The sequence below is a fragment of the Aquila chrysaetos genome, chromosome 1, assembly GCF_900496995.4.
Source record: "Aquila chrysaetos chrysaetos chromosome 1, bAquChr1.4, whole genome shotgun sequence".
NCBI classification, from domain to species: domain Eukaryota; kingdom Metazoa; phylum Chordata; class Aves; order Accipitriformes; family Accipitridae; genus Aquila; species Aquila chrysaetos.
In genome coordinates, this window is record NC_044004.1 from 59,316,964 (window position 1) to 59,335,795 (window position 18,832).

General features: G+C 40.1%; 1 protein-coding gene across 4 annotated transcripts in view; it reads left to right on the plus strand.

Annotated features, from left to right (window-relative positions):
• Window positions 1-3,719: 3,719 nt before the first annotated feature.
• EGF (epidermal growth factor) overlaps window positions 3,720-18,832 on the plus strand; it is a 65,462-nt gene continuing 50,349 nt past the window's right edge. For all 4 annotated transcript variants that reach the window (XM_030022518.1, XM_030022525.1, XM_030022542.1 and 1 more), the window contains exons 1-3: window positions 3,720-4,369; window positions 13,705-13,836; window positions 18,262-18,461. In XM_030022518.1, the coding sequence (XP_029878378.1) occupies window positions 4,243-4,369; window positions 13,705-13,836; window positions 18,262-18,461 (459 nt within the window). In that variant the 5' untranslated portion in view covers window positions 3,720-4,242. The remainder of the gene's footprint in view (window positions 4,370-13,704; window positions 13,837-18,261; window positions 18,462-18,832) is intronic.

Here is an 18,832-nt window from a genome sequence, read left to right on the forward strand (position 1 = left end):
TACAATAGCACTTGGCTTTTATAAAGCTTTCATGATTTAAAGCCCTGCTCTTTAATTAATTTTACTAATAAATTAAATTACAACATCCTGCCAGCCAAATATCATCTCCAAATTGCTGAAAAGAACAATGAGTGACATGCTTGAGGACAAAACCAGAATGGCTGTCATACCTCGGGAAGAGATTTCAGGCATTCCTGGCTTTTAGAGATCACTGGAATATGCCATTCTCTCACGCTGTGCCTCCTCCTGCTCTGTCTGACAGTCAATTTAATATCGCATAATGTCCCTTTTGTCAGAATTGTACATGATGCAGGCTCAACCTGCTGAAATGACGTTAGCAGTACTGAATCAAGCACTGTCATGTCAGAGAGAGTATGGTGATCAGAGTCAGCCCTCTCCACAGTGACCCTGAGATCAGGCTTCAGTAAGTAGGTGTAAGGCATGGCTTATGAAATGTTGTGTATTTTTCCTGAAAACTATCAGAAATCCCCGGTACGATTGTAAAAGTTGCTTATGTCAATTAGCTAGTGCTCTGGTGGCAAAAGCTTCTTCTGACAGAATGACGCGTACATTAACACATTGACCCAGGGGCTGGCAGATTCCCTGGGGCCGTCGGGGAGGATCTGGAAGCTGTTTTGTGGGATCTGAGTGTTCCTCACTGCTCTGTGTTATTTGTACTAGAGATAGCCACTACACTTTTCCTCCTCTATTTCAGTGAACTCTTGCATTTAATCATTAACCCGTGTTGGTGGTAGTTGGGCTTGTGATAACTATAAAATATAATTTTAACCAGATTAGAATATGCCTAAGGCCAGAATCAAACTTCCAGAGGCTGACAGGAAGGGAAGTCAAAGTGCTGACAAGCTAGTGTAGTGTGTAGTAAGCAAGAATAAACACCAATATATGATTTAAACAATGTGCTAATTAATACAATATAGATACTGAAAGCTCTGGGAAACTGAGGGAGGGCTCCGTTTCCTTCACAGTTTAGAAACAGCCAGAACATACTGTCCTTGAACTGGGTAACAGCAGCTCTTTGCCAAGGTAGGGGGGAAGACCCTCTCCATTTGAATCGCTAGCTGGTCTTTACCAGCTTTGGCAAAGAAAGCTTTCCGAAGCTAGCTGAGATAGCAGGAATTCCAAAAGAAAGGAATAAAATATTTATTTGTTGTTAGTTCATCAGTCTTTTCAGTCAGCAGGTCAAATTAAACTAAGTCAGTTCTTTGCATTTGACATACTGGGACAAATAATTTTAAGATCATTTGGACTGATTCTGTGGTGAGCCCTTCAAATGAGACTACTGTGCTAATTTAGTCTAATCTATTGTATAAGTGCTAGACTAAAGTAAATTGCTGTACTTAATACCTGTAGGTGAGCACAATAGTTTTCTTTGTAGAAACTAGTTTGAACAACTTCTTAAATGCTAAATGACTTTAGGTGTGAAGGAATTGTGTGCTGAACCGCTTGGTGAAAAATGGTATATTTGAAAAGTTTAGGTGTGGTACAGCCTGACGCATTTCATACTTTATTGAGAACTTTCTGGTTTGGTCTAAGGGGAGTTGATTGGTTCTATCCACTTTAAGTAACTTATTTACATGCTTAGGCCTAGACCATATCATATCATATTGTGGGTCTGGGGATTAGTTCTGGTCTGAGCCATATTTGGTTTTGAGGGCAAAAAAAAGTAATCCCACTATTAAGCGATTTTTCTCTCTGTTTTTAAACCGTTCCTATACTTCTAGGATGGTAAAATTAATGACTTAATAACCACTCTTTACCTGACTGCAGTGAAGGGATCTCTTCTTCCAGAAAAGGTCATTGTGGCATTGGCATGTCAAACAGTTCTGTCTTCATTTTTACTTTAGAGTAAAAAGAGAAATTCTGGTACATGCCTTTGACTGTGTTTTGAGTAAAGGCAGTAAGAGGAAATGGAGTGGGGGTGGGGGGGAGGAGATTGAAGGAGACGTTCAGAAAAGACAATTTGTGTAAATGAGAGACTAAAAGAATGTGAATAAGACAGAAATTGCTTCTGGGTTTTTATAGGAAAGGGAGAGCATATTAATTTTGTCTCCTTCAGTGAGTTTGAGTCTGCCCTGGAAGAGGTCAGGGCTGTGCTGGGATGGCCACCCTCATGGTCTAGCAAACACTCTGCGTGCTGGTGGTTGCTCACAAAGAAGTGACACATTCCTTTTGAGCTGTTTAGGTTGTGTGCTCCCAGCTTGAACACTGAAGAAAATTGTGTGAGGAGGAACCGACGGCTGCAGAATTAGTAAAAGAGGTTCACGTGGAACATACCACAGCTCCTGGGCAGGATCCTGTAATCCTAGATGGGATGGCATTATACTGTGCTTTCACATTGGTTGCCCTTTTGTATTCCAAGGGACTATTTGGAGAAGCAAATGCTGTTTGGCATGAGTCTGGCCCTGCATAATTTACATTACTGTTATTGTATTTTATAGCATGCAGAATAAAGTCTCAGTTCTGAACAGAGTATATGGAAATGTGGCTGCCATTTGTCAGTAGGGATTTAATTAGTTGCATTAGCTGTAGCAGTGAAGATTGAGCGAGCAGAATGTGCACACACAGAGGCAGAAACATCAAGAAACAGTTGCTTTTAATGGAGAGCGGTCCAATTTACAATCAGGTTTCATGCTGCTTATTTTCTGACAGTGCAAGTCTGGACTCTTATTGATTCAGACAAATATGGGGGGGGGGGGGGATTTCCCATAGATGGAACTTGTACATCTGTAGGTTACCGTCTGATGCTTCTGCTGTATCCAGCTGTTGTATTAGTATTTATTCTAGCACAACACTACAGAATTTAAAAAAAAAAAAGGGAAAGAAAAAAGTGACAGAACCAGAATGCCTCACAGTAGTTAACTCAACAAAGCCTGGCTGGCGCAGTCAACCATTTAAACACCTGCTTAAATCTCAACATGTTCAAAATTCAGCAAGTCACTTATGCATGTGCTCTAGAGCTTTGCTGCTCTGGGCCAAAGGACTGGGAAAAAGGAAAAGATTTTTTTCAATACTGAAAGAATTATGAGCTTGATCACCTGCAATTTGCCTAGCTTATATATCTCAGCAAAACAAGTGTAAAGAGCACTGCATCACAACAGTAGCCTCTTAGAACACTGATGTGTGCATATAATTGACTGCAACATGTGTGAGAGATGCAGACTCGGAGTACGTTGCCCCAGTCTCTGCCCCAGGTATTTTCCTGGAAGTGCAGAAGAGCCAAATTCAGACCTGAGAGAGATGATTGCAACTCCTTTGAAATCAGAATTATAAACACATACCCTAGATCTGAAGTTGACCTTAAGCCAATTTGTATTTCCAGTTGAAATATGTTGGGGAAACCAGCGGGATTTTTTTTCCCCTTTTTGCATGGAATATTTTGATGACAAAGTTTATTTCTGGTGGTAAAACGCATGACAATATTAAAATGAATGCAACTAATATGATTGAACAGGCGTGGTATAAACCTGCCTACAATCTCTGAGAAATGAAACTTAGCTGGCATGCCGCAGGTACTTCTCAAGCAGGAGGGGCTGCTTTTCTAAATAGACTGTATTTATTATGGGTGGCTGGGTATCTGCATTCTGGCTCAGTTCCCTGTAGTAAGGAACTGACCACATTACTATTTGCAAACACAGGGTTCACTCAAGTGGCACTAAAAAGAGAAGAGGTGGGGCAAGCAGAGCTTTAAAAAGAAAAGAGGAGTCCGTCCAAGTTTGTATGTAAGAAGCAACTGCATTTTGGAGAAGCTCGGTACCTGGAGATCTCGCTCCCTGTACTCCACTGAGGGCTGTGGTGAACAGTTTTCCAAATTCGCTGTTTTTAAGATTTAAACAGCAGCTTTGCTTGTTGCGAGGAAATTAGCAGTGATCCTTGCAAGCATTGCTTTTAAGCTGTGTTAAATTTGTGGCAAGAGTGTCAGGCATTTCATACTTGGCTTCCAAAAAAGAAACAAAAAAAAGAAACGAAAGAGAGAGAGGAAAAAACAAGTGTGTGTGGAAGAAATCTCCCAGGAATTTCTTCAAGGTTGTAGTCAGACACAGTAAGGGCTAAAGTGACAAGAAAAGCAAGGCAAAGATAAAACTTGGTATTGTGATAAGATGTCTGAGTGTAAAGTGGGAGATTGCAGAAACCTTTTGGGATTACACATGCTCATCTTGTCCTGGATATGACTGAATACAAGCTAGTTTTTCTCTCGTGACAGTTCAAAAAAACCTCAAGATTATGTTTCTCTTCCTTGTTGCTTTTTTGCCAGTGGTTTTTAAAATTGGTTTTGTCAGCCTCTCAGCTCTGCAGCACTGGAACTGTCCTAATGGATACAGATTAAAGACTGAAAACTCTGCTTGTATAGGTAAGTTGCTGACCATTCACAGATTAAGAAAACTACATTTGTATTCTCTTACTTGAGCTTTATAATTTTCGAAGAGTTTTTTTACAGATTGCTTGTGTGTTGTACTGGCAGAATTGATAAATCAGCTTCTCGATATCTTTTGCTTCTCATAATGAACAGAACTAATTTTATTTAGTTTGTTTTTTTAGAAATCAGTCACTGGTCTGTCAGTTTAACTATCAGAAAGCAGGACAAACTTTTATATGATCATTAAGAGATCTGAATTGTTCCCTAGTTACCAAAATTCCTCGCCACAGCTTTAGCGTCTCCGTACTTTCAATACATGTGCATGCACATATTCATGCTTCTGTATATGTAAAGTTTGTGTATAGATGTATTGTTGTTTCTCTGTATGCATATAGAAAGAGTATTTTAATGATTATGTATTAGTATATACTTAGATGTGGGCTAGATAACTTTAAAAACTATTCTTTCTGTGTTTATTGGTGCATGTGGATATGTGTGCTTATATTTAATAATACGTCTCATAAAATATATGAATCTCAGGTGTGTTTGATACTGTAGTACTAAAGTCTGGGTGAAATGTGTGACACTAATATTAGTAAAATCACCCCAAGTGATTTGGAACATGTAAAATGCAGGTTCCTATTCTTTACAAAGTGTAAGACAAAGAATGACAGAACCCTTCTCCCTACCCTGCTACCTTGAAGTCCATTTTTTTTTTTGAAAGCCAGAGCCTATGAAGTTGTGGGCTTTGCAGTAAGAAGATGCGGAAATGCTCTGTAGTGATTCAAGCAAACAGACCTAATACTTGGAGTTAATGCTTTTGCCTTAGATTGCTTGGGCTTCAGAGGCTCTGACTCAGTTCTTGACATGATTCCAGTGATTTAATAACAGGTGCCTCCTCTGTGCATTCTGCCAAGAAATACCATCTTGAAAGCAGAAATTAGAAGTATGCATGTTAAATGCTCTCGTATTGAGAGAGGAGGAGCTAGGCATTTTTTGTGTACAAATGATAAACCTGACTGAAGGTTTAACTGAGAGCCGAACACACCTAGGGTGCTTCCACACTGATGCTTGAATTCAAATGAGGAGCAGCATACTTCTGAAATGCATCTCCATACTGTCACCTCTTACTATGCTTGTCTTCACATTGCAGAGCACTCTCAAAGTGCACAAACGGGATTCCCTTTAGGCCAACCTAAACCAGAAGCTGTTCCCATAGGAGAGCATCTATCCTCTCCGCTGTTGATGGCCATTCCGTCCATGGGACCAGACTAGACCTGGTTCTCCGTAAACTCAACCTGAAATATATGCAGTGTGTATGTCATATCCTCAGCAACTGTTGCACTTTACACAGCCTCTCTTATAGGTCCATGCTATTTACTGATATGTACGTAGCTTCCACAAGTTAATTAGGATGTGCATTTGTTATGACTTCTACATTACTGGGTTGCCCAATTAAAAGCTCATGTATAACAAGAGAATCCTACTGACATGAAGGGAATTGCTTGGCTAGTGTTTAATGAGTCAAAATGTACTCTAAATATTGACATTCAAAAGGCTGCAAAGATGTATTTGTTATTTCAGTTGACATATTTTGTATATTGATGTACTTCGCTCTTCCATTAATGGAGACATAACCTGCCCTGCATAATGTGTTTTCTGTTGAAAATTAGATACATTCAGCTGCTGTATGAATGAGGGGAGTTAGGTAAAGCACCAAAACAGAATGGCCGGTAGCTCAGCAAACTCCGCAGGAAATAGTAATAGAAGTCGTCTTTTACATCAGAGCTAACATTACTATGACATATTCTGAGCAATTCCATGTAACATAGAATAAATGAAAAATGAGATGTGTTAAGGTATCTTTTTAATTAGAGACCACTGGATTACAGGGGATTAAGCAAAGGTGAAATTTTGACGTGAAATGTAAGACTGAAGGATGCTTTGATGGAATGGATTTCCCCTCTTCTTTCCTCTGGGTGCTGGATACATAAGTCATGTTCTGACCAGGAGACCGGATGTATGATATTCTAGTTCATTAATTATGTGAGATGGAGGGTGCAGTGGAAGCAAGTGGTAGGAAGCTGGAGGCAGGCTTTGAAGGTAATAGAGGCGATAAAAGTGGTGAGTGGGAGACATGACTCATACCACTGAACTGTGAACAATGACAGCAAGCTGAACTGTGGCTTGGTGACCATTCTTGGTGAACTGTAATAAATATATCAATTGTAAAATGTTCTTTATCATCTGTGACCGTGGTGGCATCCTGCCAGCCATAAGGACTACCCTGAATTGAGAAGGTGTCTGCCCTTGGTTAGGGCACACACTTACTGGAAAGTGTGTAGGCTTTTCTAGATTTGTTTTCCATATTGCCACTACAGATAAAGGTCTAGGTCGTGCTCTTCTTACATTGCTAAATAGCTCACTTCTTAATTAGTTCCTTTTATTTCTAGGGATATTCAAAGATCAAAGACCTTCTCATCCTGTGGAAGGATAATGAAATCTAACCCTAAATGTCTCACATAATTTTATACAGTTATTTTAAGAGAGATTATTTGAATCCTGACTTGGTATGCCAAGAGAGGAGAGGCCTTTCAGAGGGGCCGTTGTGTCCCACAACAGCAAGGTTTATAAGACAGAAAGTACGGTAGAACAGATCATGAGGTCAGAACAAGACTAGTCTGGTGAATGAACATACCAATTTATTGGCAAGTTATGGTAGAATTGGAAGCATTTCTGCCAGTTTTGACATTGCCATCTTGATTTAATCATTTATTTTAAGCTGATGTCAGGACTGGGGACTCAGTTACCTTTAAATAACTAACCTGTCTTATATCCCGTGAAAACATAGAACCTTCTACATCTAAAGAAAAATGATCTGGGCTACACAGGAGTTATTATTCCTGCAAGGTAAAAACATGTGCATATTTGGTCCTGGGAGAGCTTTGATTTCTAACATATTTGACCAGGTAAGCATACCTGGTACATCAGGGGATGGGCCTTATGCTTGTTGAAATCAGTTGCCTGTGTCCTCCTGAAGTACGGCTTTATCAACATTATTTTTTACTCTCTAATGATGCATAGATGCTTTCCCCACTCGAAACCAAAAAGTTTCCCACATGACACTGTTTATCTGAAAAAGTGCCTAAGCAGCCCCTTGCATTTTCAATTTTAGACTAGATACTAGTGCCTGTTAGTCTTGGGCTACCCTAGGTAAATATATCATGTACTGGATACTGCAAGACTGGAGGTGTACTTTGGCTTCAGGGCTGACTTTGAATACTCATTTTGTAAGTCTTAAAAGTGAAGGAAGATAGTTATTTAAAAAAACCCCAACAATATTGTAAAAAAAGTTTTTGAAAAAGGCAAAACATGATCCACATTATTGAAGTTTTACCGAATCATAGGTTCTTAAATTCTGCACATCTCTACTAACTTCTGACATTAACTGGTCAGACTTTGTCACTTCTTCAGGGCTAACATGCTGCACATTCCTACAGAGCTACAGCCTGCAATTGAAGGTGACAACTGCAGCTATCTAGGTCAGCCCTTTTGGTCACATGCTTCTTTCTGTGTCTCAAGCTTTTCTCCTTTCTTTCTTGCTGTTCACCACTCTCCTGCCATGGAGCACTGGTGGTGCAGAATATTAAGTTATTCTGCTTTGTACTACATCTTTAAATCCACCTTAATTAGCTAAATCCTGGCTTCACTTTGCTCCATACAGCCTTCTGAAGACACACTGTTAGAGCTTCTTATGTTGTATTCTGAGAAATATGAAATGCCAAAGCCTTACTAATTCACAGCTATCCTTTCTTTGGAAGTGTCCCATAAGGAGCAGTAAAAGCCAATGAAATGGGGAACTGTGTTGTCTACCCCTGTCATGACATAGGGATAAACCTGTTGAGACCCCACTCTATCCCTCCCGAATTTCAGAAAAGCTGCAGTCGAAGCATGCTTGTTTCCTTGCTTTCAGTAGCTGTCTTCCAACTAGCTCACTTCATATTATACTGCCTTAGGGAAAGATGCTTGAAAATATTGCTGCCAAATAGTAGTCAGGAATTCTTGAACATGGGTCTGAACCCACAGACCGATTCGTGAGAAGATTCCCACTGAATTCTCTGGAAATTGGATCCAGCTGAATGTGGACAAATACTATCTTTAGCTGTAAAAACTTAGATCAAAATAGGGAGGAGGCAAATATGTTACAAAAATGACAGAAATGGTGTCACATATCACATGAAGCTTAATCCTGAAGAGGACTAAGGGGCAGACTCCAGGACCAATGACTAATACTGCAAGACTCATCATTGTTTTGCTCAGTGGAAAATAGCAGATATTAATTTTGTGTTCTGTTTTAAATAAAACTGACTACTTTCTAGTATCTAAATTGAAACCTGATTTAGAGGGAGCTGGATGACAGTATTTGCTGATGCCTTTCAAAGAAGGCCAGATGATAGCCTCATGAACTTCATCTTTGAAAGTCAAGCCAGTAACAGTATGTTGCAAGTTGCATGAATTGGGAAGTGGTGGTCCATTTTGTAGTTACTAATTTACACATAGACTTTATTTCAAAGACAAAAGCAATATGTATTTTTTTTTCCATTCTAGTGTCCAAACCCTTGAGATCTGAGTCCAGAAAGGTAGAAAATGAAAGATATTGTAGTGCCTTGATCTTTTTTGCTGTTTCTCTTCAAGATATCTACAAGTGGTTTCTGAATTTTATTTCAATTCTAAATTTGATTCTACTTTATACTTGATTAAATCATATGATTGCTCTCACTGTCATATCTGTGATATGATCACCTCTGTGGCTCTGGACTGGAAGAGTCCGGGAGTTGATAACCACCTTATTGTAATCACATTGTATTTCTTACCATAATATTTGAGCACTTCACAGGCTCTATCCTCTCAAAAATTGAGAGATCAAGTTGTACTTTAAACCTTTTTTAAAATTAGCAAGAGAAGATACTGAGCTGTGTCTCATCTATTTTATTGTGACCTGCTGATGGAGCATCTTTTTCCATTTCTGGGTATTTTCATTTCTTTAAGCTGTATGCTTTTAACAAAATAGATAAAAGGGATGGGCTGCTTTCTTTGTAAGCCAGATGAAATTTGGGTGATGAAACCTTGTTGAAAAGATTATGGTGGTGGCTAGATATAGCAGATTGAATTAATCCCTGGTCCAACTCCACAGAAACAAAATTTGAGTGAGGTTATTTGAGTGTATGTATCTGCACATGTATATTTTATGTATATAATGTATGTATTTGGGGCCATAATGAAACGCAAGTTCTGGCTCGCTGTGGTCTCTCTGTATCCCTGCCAGGCATACTAATGCTTCACCTTCTGCAATCAGAGCATTTCTCAGGACTCTCAATAAAGTAGCATATTTGTATGCAAAGTCATTGAGAGCTGCCAACATCATGATGACATGATTCATCGTTTTTGCTGATTCTCAAGGCATTTTTTGCATAAAGAAGCCTTTGAGAACTGAGCAGAACCTCATTCTTCCTTTCAGGGCTGGCTGTCAGGGCGCTGCAGACAGCTTTTGTGTTCACTAAGCCGATTTCTTTCACAGGGTAAAGTTCCCACTGGGGGATGTGGTTGCCAGGACACATAAAACAGCTACAGCAGGATGCAACTTCGTGCTTTGCTTTGGCACTAAGAGTGCAGGTGAAGGCACTGCTAGTTACACCTGATGCATGGTTTTATGATTGAGTTCTCCTAAACCTCAAGAAACAGCCTTTTTTTTTTTTTTTTTTTGTGTACTTTAAGCAAAGAAGAGAGCGTGTTAAGCATAGGACCCTCTTCCATTGTTAGTGCCATAAAAGCTGAATGTTCACAGCGTTGCGGCGTGTTTTACAATAGCGCTGTGTCTGTTGGCGCTTCCTGTTTACCACTGGAAGAGGCGTTCTCCGGTGGCCAAGCTGCCTGTCGCTGCTGTGCCCCTTGTCTTTATTGGGCGGTTATTCTTCCACTACAGCCTTTCTTCAGCTGGAGCGGTTGCTTGCTTTTCAGTATGTGTGGGATTTGCTTTATTATGTGAACTTTGGTGGTGGTGAAAATGGGCAGACTGATAACTCTGAAATCCTTTCTTCAAGTACAATTACCGGGGAGGCAGTGTAAATTCTTACAGCCTGATCAATCAGCGTGCTCTTTCACGGAGAGTCAGTTTTGTACACTCATAAAGAGCTGGAAAATCCGTCCTGTAAATAACAGGTCATTGTCTAGTTACCTTGGTACATAGCTCAGTAACCTGTGCTTGGTTAAAGCATGTCTTCCCAGTCTGATCTTGACTTGAGAATATCCACTGATGTTTTTCACATCGTCACAGTTTTTCTCAGTAGCTAGTCCCCTTAGTAAATCATGCTTCCTGTTTAATGCAAATTTAATGTCTAAATTTGATTTCCCTGGCTTCAGTTCTCAGCCACCAGTCCTTGTTAAATCTTTTTTGCAAAAGATTATAATGTCCTTTAGAAAACCTGGTACTTTTTCTTTGTGAAGGTATTTATATACTGTGACCAATCTTTCTCCCAAGCTTCTTTCTGATAATCTAAGCAGACTGAACTCTAAGTGTCTCACCAAAAGGCACTTTTGCTTACCCTCAGATCAGGCTTTTTATCTTTGTTGTATACACCTAATTTTTCAGGTTCCTTTAACAACCTATATCTGAGGAATACAAACAACATGCCAATATAGTCTGACCACTGCCATATACAGAAGTAAAATTATTTCCCCACTGTTATTCATGTCTCCTGTGTTTATATGTGTTATGATTTGAATTTTCTTGCCCAGTAACGTGCTAAGAAGTCAGTTTTCTGTCCCATATGAACACAAATCCTTTCAGAGTGAGCAGATTTCCAGATATAATCTGTAGGTCAGGCCTATCTTTCTTGTTCTTATTTAATGTGCTCATATTGTGATTGAATAATAGTTCTTTCATCAGTGTTTCACATTGCTTAGTCAAACAATCTCTGTCTTTAGCAATCTTACATCTACACAGTTGCCTTCATCACCCATACTTATGATTTCCTCAGAGAAATAACATCAGGTTTATTTAACAAGCCACTATTATCATAAAAGTATATTGACTAACATAAACTACATTATAGCCTTTATCAACAGCCTTGCACCTGCTTGTGTACTGGTGAAAAGATCAGATTAACTGCCCAGCTTAGTCAGCCAGTTACTCCATTTGAAAACCAGTGCATCAGGGAGAGATACAAACAGTAGTGTTCATGTCTGCAGACTCCTTCACGTCTCTGTTAACAGTGACAGCAGCTGTGACAATGAGCTGAGGTTGTCAAAGCCCTCCTGTATGGGCTATCAAAGAGCCCTTTATTTTTAATGACATCCAGGCAATGTTAGCCAGGAGTAGCTGGTTTTAAACTGGTAACCTGGAGCTCACGGTTTCTGTAGCCCATTAACAAACTTCTAAACCAGTCAAACCTTTCTAGAGGGGATTTGGAGGAGTTACTCCTTTAATGCTGTGGAGAATGGCACGTACATCCCTAGTACATGTGGGAAAATATGCTCCTGAAAGCTGATTGTTTGAAGAAGATTGTGGGTTGGAATTAGAGTGCTTTGTGGAATTAAATTGCTGAAAATGCTTCTGCTTTACCTTCATAATCTATTCAACAGAAATCAGTTGCATGTGCTCTGATTACATTTCATACATTGTCAAATTAGTTCATCTGTTATGTGGAACATAAAGTTGTGGGAAAACTCTGGAAACAATATGGAAACATTCCCTAGTCTGTACAGACATGTCAGATAGCTGTAAAACACTGACATTTTTTTGAACAACTTTGATACCTGACACAGAAGAAACCCCTAAGCACTTCTGCACATAGTTTCTTAAAGCAGTTGAAGGAGACAGGTTCCCAGACGCATGGGATATCAGAGATCTGGTTGCTTAGCTCTCCCTAGGTTACTGAGAGAGAAAGTTTCTTTCAAAGTGCTGGTGTGAGTTGGTCAAATTGCAGTTCCTCGTAGTTATCATGAGGTGCCATTTCTGACCTTCTTTGAATTAGGGGAATCCACACCTAACACTCACAGACATCCTGAAGCACTGTGATAACTGGCACTTGATTCACATGATCATATAAGTTATCGAAGGAGAAGTTCTTCTTCCATTGCCTTAAATTCTTGATCACGAATACAGAAAAAAAAAAATAAATTGTTGTGAGGTATACTTGGAAAAACTCAATATGTATATGTAGTTTTGGTTATGAATTGATATCCTTTGGTGACTTAATCAAATATGTCTCTAAAATAATTTCTGTTGATTTCCTTTTTTCCTGCATGTGCAAAGTCAGACGATAAAACCCAGAACAAAAGCTACTGACATAAAATAGATCTTGGGCAGGCAAAAAGCTGCTCCTTAGAGCAACCCTCACAATGGTTATACAAGAAATATACCAGGATATGGTACTGCCAGATGTCAAGCACCTTGGGAAGTTACTATCATCGGATGCATTTGGTTTTAGTAGGAACTGAAATTTATCTAAATTTTCTGGGACAATCATCCATGGTACTGCCAAAGGGGTTAATTTCTTTCACCCTTAGTGTAAAATATGCTACTCGGTGGTGACCTTTTTTTGAAAAATAAAGTCCTTAATTTAGGACTTAATTAATAGTTACTGCCTCAAGCCCTGATAAAACACCAAAAATACATCAAATATCTTTTAATTCCTAAAGGCTCTAGCCTAATCTAGAAGTTAAAACCCCAATTTCTAATTAATTTGCTTGTTGCTTTGGTTTGGGCTTGTTGCTATCAGAATATAGTGGGCTTTTTAGTGTTTTGTATGTGTTTTTGAGATTTGACTCAAACCAAAATGAGCTCAATGTGGAACTCAGTGCTGTGGCAGTCTGTTTGCTGCTTTGCTGTTTTGCAAAGTTTGTTAATTTGTTGGCAGAATTATTACTGTGGAAAGAGGGATAAAGATAGAAGGAAGCAGCTGCAGGCAGCATTTGCACAGCAAATGATAACGCAAATCACAGAAATGGAGTACAAGACAAGTCTGTTCCCTGTGTTTGGGCAATCACAGAGGGACCAGAGTGCCCAGACACTCAGGAGAATGGTAATTTCCCTGGACAGTCGTCTTAAAAAGAATAACAATCGCTGTGCCTGTGGCAACGGACAAAACAATAATTCTGAAACAAATGCATGAAGCAATACAGCCATCCTCCTCTCCTTTTTTAATGACGGGATATTAAATTTTGTGACCAATTATTATTAGATAACCATGTCAAGGGTATCCTTTTTCTTTGCTCTTTGCTGCTTTTGCTGGCTGAATTTTCCTGATCTGTTGAAAACCATGTTTCAGATATTGATGAATGCCTTGAAGGTGGTTTGGGAACCTGTGGCCAAACCTGTATCAATGTTCCAGGGTCCTACATCTGCTCCTGTCGGCCCGGCTACATTTTGGATATTGACAAACGGTCTTGCTATGTGAACGGTAATGTCATTTTCTTTTTTGATGACTAAAAAAGAGCTTTAGAGATTTAGTTAGCATTATTTTTCAAAGTGAACCATGCCCAGCTGGTGCCTACTGGACAGCAACTGGGGTGCTCTTGATTGGTGATAGAAAAACTGCCTCTTCTACTGTGTGGGTACGTGGCAAGGCCAAAAGTGGGTGCCACAGAAGAGTGATGGTGAAGAATGGGAAGTATGGTGGTGGAGAGATGAATGAACATATGAAAACAAACAAATAAAACTAAACAATGACTTCTTGTTTAGTAGACATACTCTCCCTGTGCGCTCAGAATGGTAAACTCTCTTACCCCGTCCTTACTACTTCCAGGAAAACATGGCACTACACAAGATTTTGCTACCTTTGCCTCTTTCAGTCTGTTGGTGTTGATGTCTTTCCAGTGTGTTTAGGTTCACAACGCTGTGAAATTGTAAGCAGGAAGTCTTTATTTTTCATTTGGTCAGTTGGCAGTTTCTGAATAAACATGAGTGCTACTGTGAGTTCTTTCTCCCCCTTGCTCTGTCCTGAGTGTATAAACTGATTTTTGAATGTGTAAGAAGCATTTAAATTTTTAAAGTTTTTAGCCCTTCTAAGAGAAAAATATCGACAGTTATGGCCTTTGAATATCCTTCATTTTGTCCTCAACTGATGCTACCCAGGGAAAAAAATCTAGTTGGATTTTATTGATTGGTATAACCCTATACTACATCTAGAATATGAGGTGGGAGTGCTCTAAAGTTCACCTCTCACTTCTCCACCTTGGTTTCCTGAATGTCTGGTTTTGGTTCCTGTCTGGGATATGCTGGGATATGCTATGGATCCAGGAGCTCAGGTTTTCTTTTTCTGACTAATGTTTACCTGGGACTCTTGCTAATGCAGAGATGGGATGTGACAGGGCTTGTTTCTGACCCAAGAAGTAGGAGATGTACTTGAGTCCCTGTGCACGTAGCCTTTGGGACCATGAACATAACCAAAAGTATTCTGTGTAGCTCCCAAATTGGCACCAACAGGATCACTTCAGTCAACTCCTAGAATCATCATTATTGACAGCAACACATGACTCACAAAGACCCAAGCTGGATTTTTTGTACTCCTGCCTAAACATCTCTAGCCCCTTAAATAGTATTTCTAATTTTTTTTTTAATCAAATGTTTTGTAAACTCTTCACTTCTGAACTGAAGAGAAGTGAAAACAAACATGTTACCTCACAGTGATATCTGTGCACAGGTATCTTTCAAAGAACAATCCTATCTCGATATTGGAGGACTTCAACATTTTTAACATTATTACTAACATTTATAGCACGAGTAGAAAGTGACTGATGGTTCAGGAGCTACTATAATGAATAAAGAACCCTTAAGCTAGGAATAAACCCTTCCGTTGGGGGTACACCAAGTGAAATACCCTCATGTTTTAAAGACAGGAAACTCTTTGGTGCAGGTGTTGTTCATTAAACCCCTGATAAAATTAAGTCCCAAATCTGACTGGTGCCTCTGCAGTCAAAGTTACATTTGTTCGGTCCCTGTTCCATTTACAGCCCTCGTTCATGGGTGCCTGATAGGAAATTCAGAGTGGAAAGGACAAAAACAAAGTATATAAATGCTCTTGGTCAACTAATTGGCAAAAGTGCAGGCAGTACAGCTGTCAAATTCCTGAGATAAATCAACCTTGCTACACTTCATCATTCATTTACCATTTACGTAAAGCAAGTCTTCATAGTTTAAATATTCTCACATGGGGTTGCTTAGTGCAAATAGCAGCAGAAAAAAGGGAATCACTATAAATCCTAGAAGCAGCTGTTATAACTGGTTGATAGCTTGAAAACTTGAGATACAAACCAGTCTGTTAGTATAGAAATAGGGCGCTGATCATCTTCGTTGTGAACAGAAGAAAATTACGTCTTGGGTACTTGTCGGAACTTTCTTCACTTGGAGAAACCAAAAATGGTCTCATTCCTCTGCTGTGAAAGGTGTTAAATCAAACAGCTTTGCAACTGTGATGAAGGTGGAGCATCTGGCTAAAATTTGTAGAAGTGATGTCTATTGAGTTTAAAGCCTCAGGTTTCATTCTAATAGTGAAGATATTTAGTTAAAAGGTTGCAAAACTGGTCAATAAAACCAATTTAATTTTCAAAAGTATATGCGCAAGAAAACTGATGATAGAGCATCTTTGACGACATCCAACCCTGATAAATGGAGAGCTGCTTCTGCATTGCAGGAAGATCAATTCAACAAGTGATTAGACAGGCTTGAAAGCTGTCATTCTGTTGGTTCTATATCAATAATTGCATTTCAAAGTCACTTGGTTAGAGCATTACTTGTATGCCATGATCTGTCATTTCAGGCAACCATGTTATAAATCCCCACCATTACCACCACAATGGGCTTTCTTTGAATTTTGTTTTAGTGGTAAATTAAAACTAGGCTGTATACCCCCAATTTTATTTTTTTTTTAATTAGGAACACCACCTGCACCCCACCCCCACCCCCATTTCTTCTTTGTTTTGGGTTTGTGTGGCAGGGTTTTGGTAGCAGGGGAAGGGCTGCAGGGGTGGCTCCTGTGAGAAGCTGCTAGAAGCTTCCCCGGCTCCAAGTCGGACCCACCTCTGGCCAAGGCTGAGCCCATCAGTGACGGTGGTAGCGCCTCTGGGAGAACAGATTTAAGAAGGGGAACCTGCAGTGAGCAGGGGGATTGGAATGTGAGAGGAACCCCTCTGCAGACACCGAGGCCAGTGCAGAAGGAGGGGGACGAGGTGCGCCGGAGGAGGGGATGCCCCTGCAGCCCGTGGTGAGACGGCAGGCTGTCCCCCCCCAGCCCACGGAGGGGAGCGGGGGAGCAGATGCCCACCTGCAGCCCGGGGAGGAGCCCACGCCGGAGCAGGGGAATGCCCCAAAGATGGCCGTGACTCCATGGGAAAGCCCGCGCTGGAGCAGTCTGTGACTGAAGGACTGCACCCCATGGAAGGGACACCCGCTGGAGCAGTTCGTGAAGAACTGCAGCCCGTGGGAAGGACCCATGCCAGAGAAGTTCATGGAGGACTGTCTCCTGTGGGAGACCCCCATTCCCCATCCCCCTGTGCCACTAGCAGGGAGGAGGTAGAGAAATCAGGAGTGGAGTTGAGCCAGGAAGAAGGGAGGGGAGTGGGGAAGGTGTTTTAAGATTTGGTTTTACTTCCCATTATCCTTGGGTTTTATTTGATTGGTAGTAAATTAAATTGATTTTGTTTTTTCCCCAAGTTGAGTCTGGTTTTTGCCTGTGACCATAAGTGGTGGGTAATCCCTCCCTGTTCTTGTCTCGACCCACAAGGTTTTCTTTATATTTTCTCCTCCTCATCCCACCGGGGGGGAGGAGTGAGCAAGTGGCCTCGTGGTGCTTTGTTGCCAGCTGGGCTTAAACCACAGCATTTTTTAAATGAAGGCTAAAATGTGACTGGTTACATAAAAACTCCTTTCCTTGCTACAGACTTGATAGACATCCATAATATTCAAATTGCCTAAATGAAAACCATTGTGCTTTGGAAATGCAGTTGAGGTTCTTTGGGCAATCTTAACCCTGCACTGTGGCAATGCCCTAAAAATAACAAAGAGGACTTGATAAAACTGGGGTAGTGTAATCTGCAGCCCCAACTGTTATGTCCTACTAATTGTACTTCCATAATTATCACCTGGTTTTAAGGCTGCATTAAGGCTATTTGGACCATCCTAGTTGCTCATCACTTTCAACCTTAATTGGATTTCTAGAGTTTGGGGCATCATTAAAACACCTTTCATTTTAACATATTTTATTTAAGTTACTGATAAGATCTTACCCTTCACTCAGTATGAATACACTTTTTGTCTGGAAGGAGATGTTGCTGTTGAGCTGTAGCAGTTTTAAGTACAGGTCTTTAGGTTTCCTTCAGCCTTCTGGATCACAAGAAACCTCCACTGTCTCTACCTTCTTCCTTTGCCCTGTCTTGGGATCTTCGATTTCCCTGTTTGGATAGTTAAAGTGAGACTCCAGACCGCCTCTCTGTGACAAATTCTTGCTACAGCACAATAGTTGGAAGTGGTCTTCAACTTGGAGACTCATCCATGGCATAGTTCTTCTAACCCCTGTTGGCATGCATGCAATGGTTCTTCTGACTTCCAACCAGGCTGTAGGATTTGGGATTAGTGGTAACAACCACTGCAATCCCAGTTTCATGACTCAGATTTTTGACCTAGCATTCAGCATTAAAAGCAAAAGGACCATTACATTTATACCTTATTGGTTCTCTGTGATATGCCTAGAAAGTTATCATTAAAATATGAGAGAGATGGTTAGATCCTGAAATTTCTCTTTGGCTAGTATAATAATGATGAGAACTTAATGCAGCAAAAATGCAATGCTTATCTATTAATTGGTCTCTTTTTGTTTTCACCACACCAGACCCTGCACCATTCCTACTTTTTAGCCATGGAAATGCCATCTTTAGAATTGACACTGAGGGGACCAATCATGAAAGATTGGTGGCTGATACTGGTCAGTCAACGCTTATGGATTTTCATTATGCAGAAGAGAAAGTGTATTGGGTAGACTCTGAAAGGCGACTACTTCAAAGAATTCACCTGAATGGCACAAAACGAGAGGTAAAGTAATCAGTTCTTTGGAATTCTCCAAGTTAATGGGCATAAAATCCTTTATGGAAACCACCTGCTTTTCAGGTACAATTCTGCCGTTCCTGTTCATTGATGAGCACTTCAGACTTATTTAATAGTCTTTGCTGTCGTAATAGTTATGGTCCTGAGTCTAGGCTGTTTTACTGGCATTCACAGTACATTTAGTATTTTCTGTGGATCAAGTAAAGGGGAGGAAGGAGAGGAAATTCAGACAAACTAAAGCTTTGAAGTCAATAATGTTTCTATCAGTTTTAAATTAATCCCTGGCATTATAGAAGTTTGTCTTCCAGATTACTGTAACTCAAACTGGCACAAATGGTATGAGAAGAATGTGCTTGAAT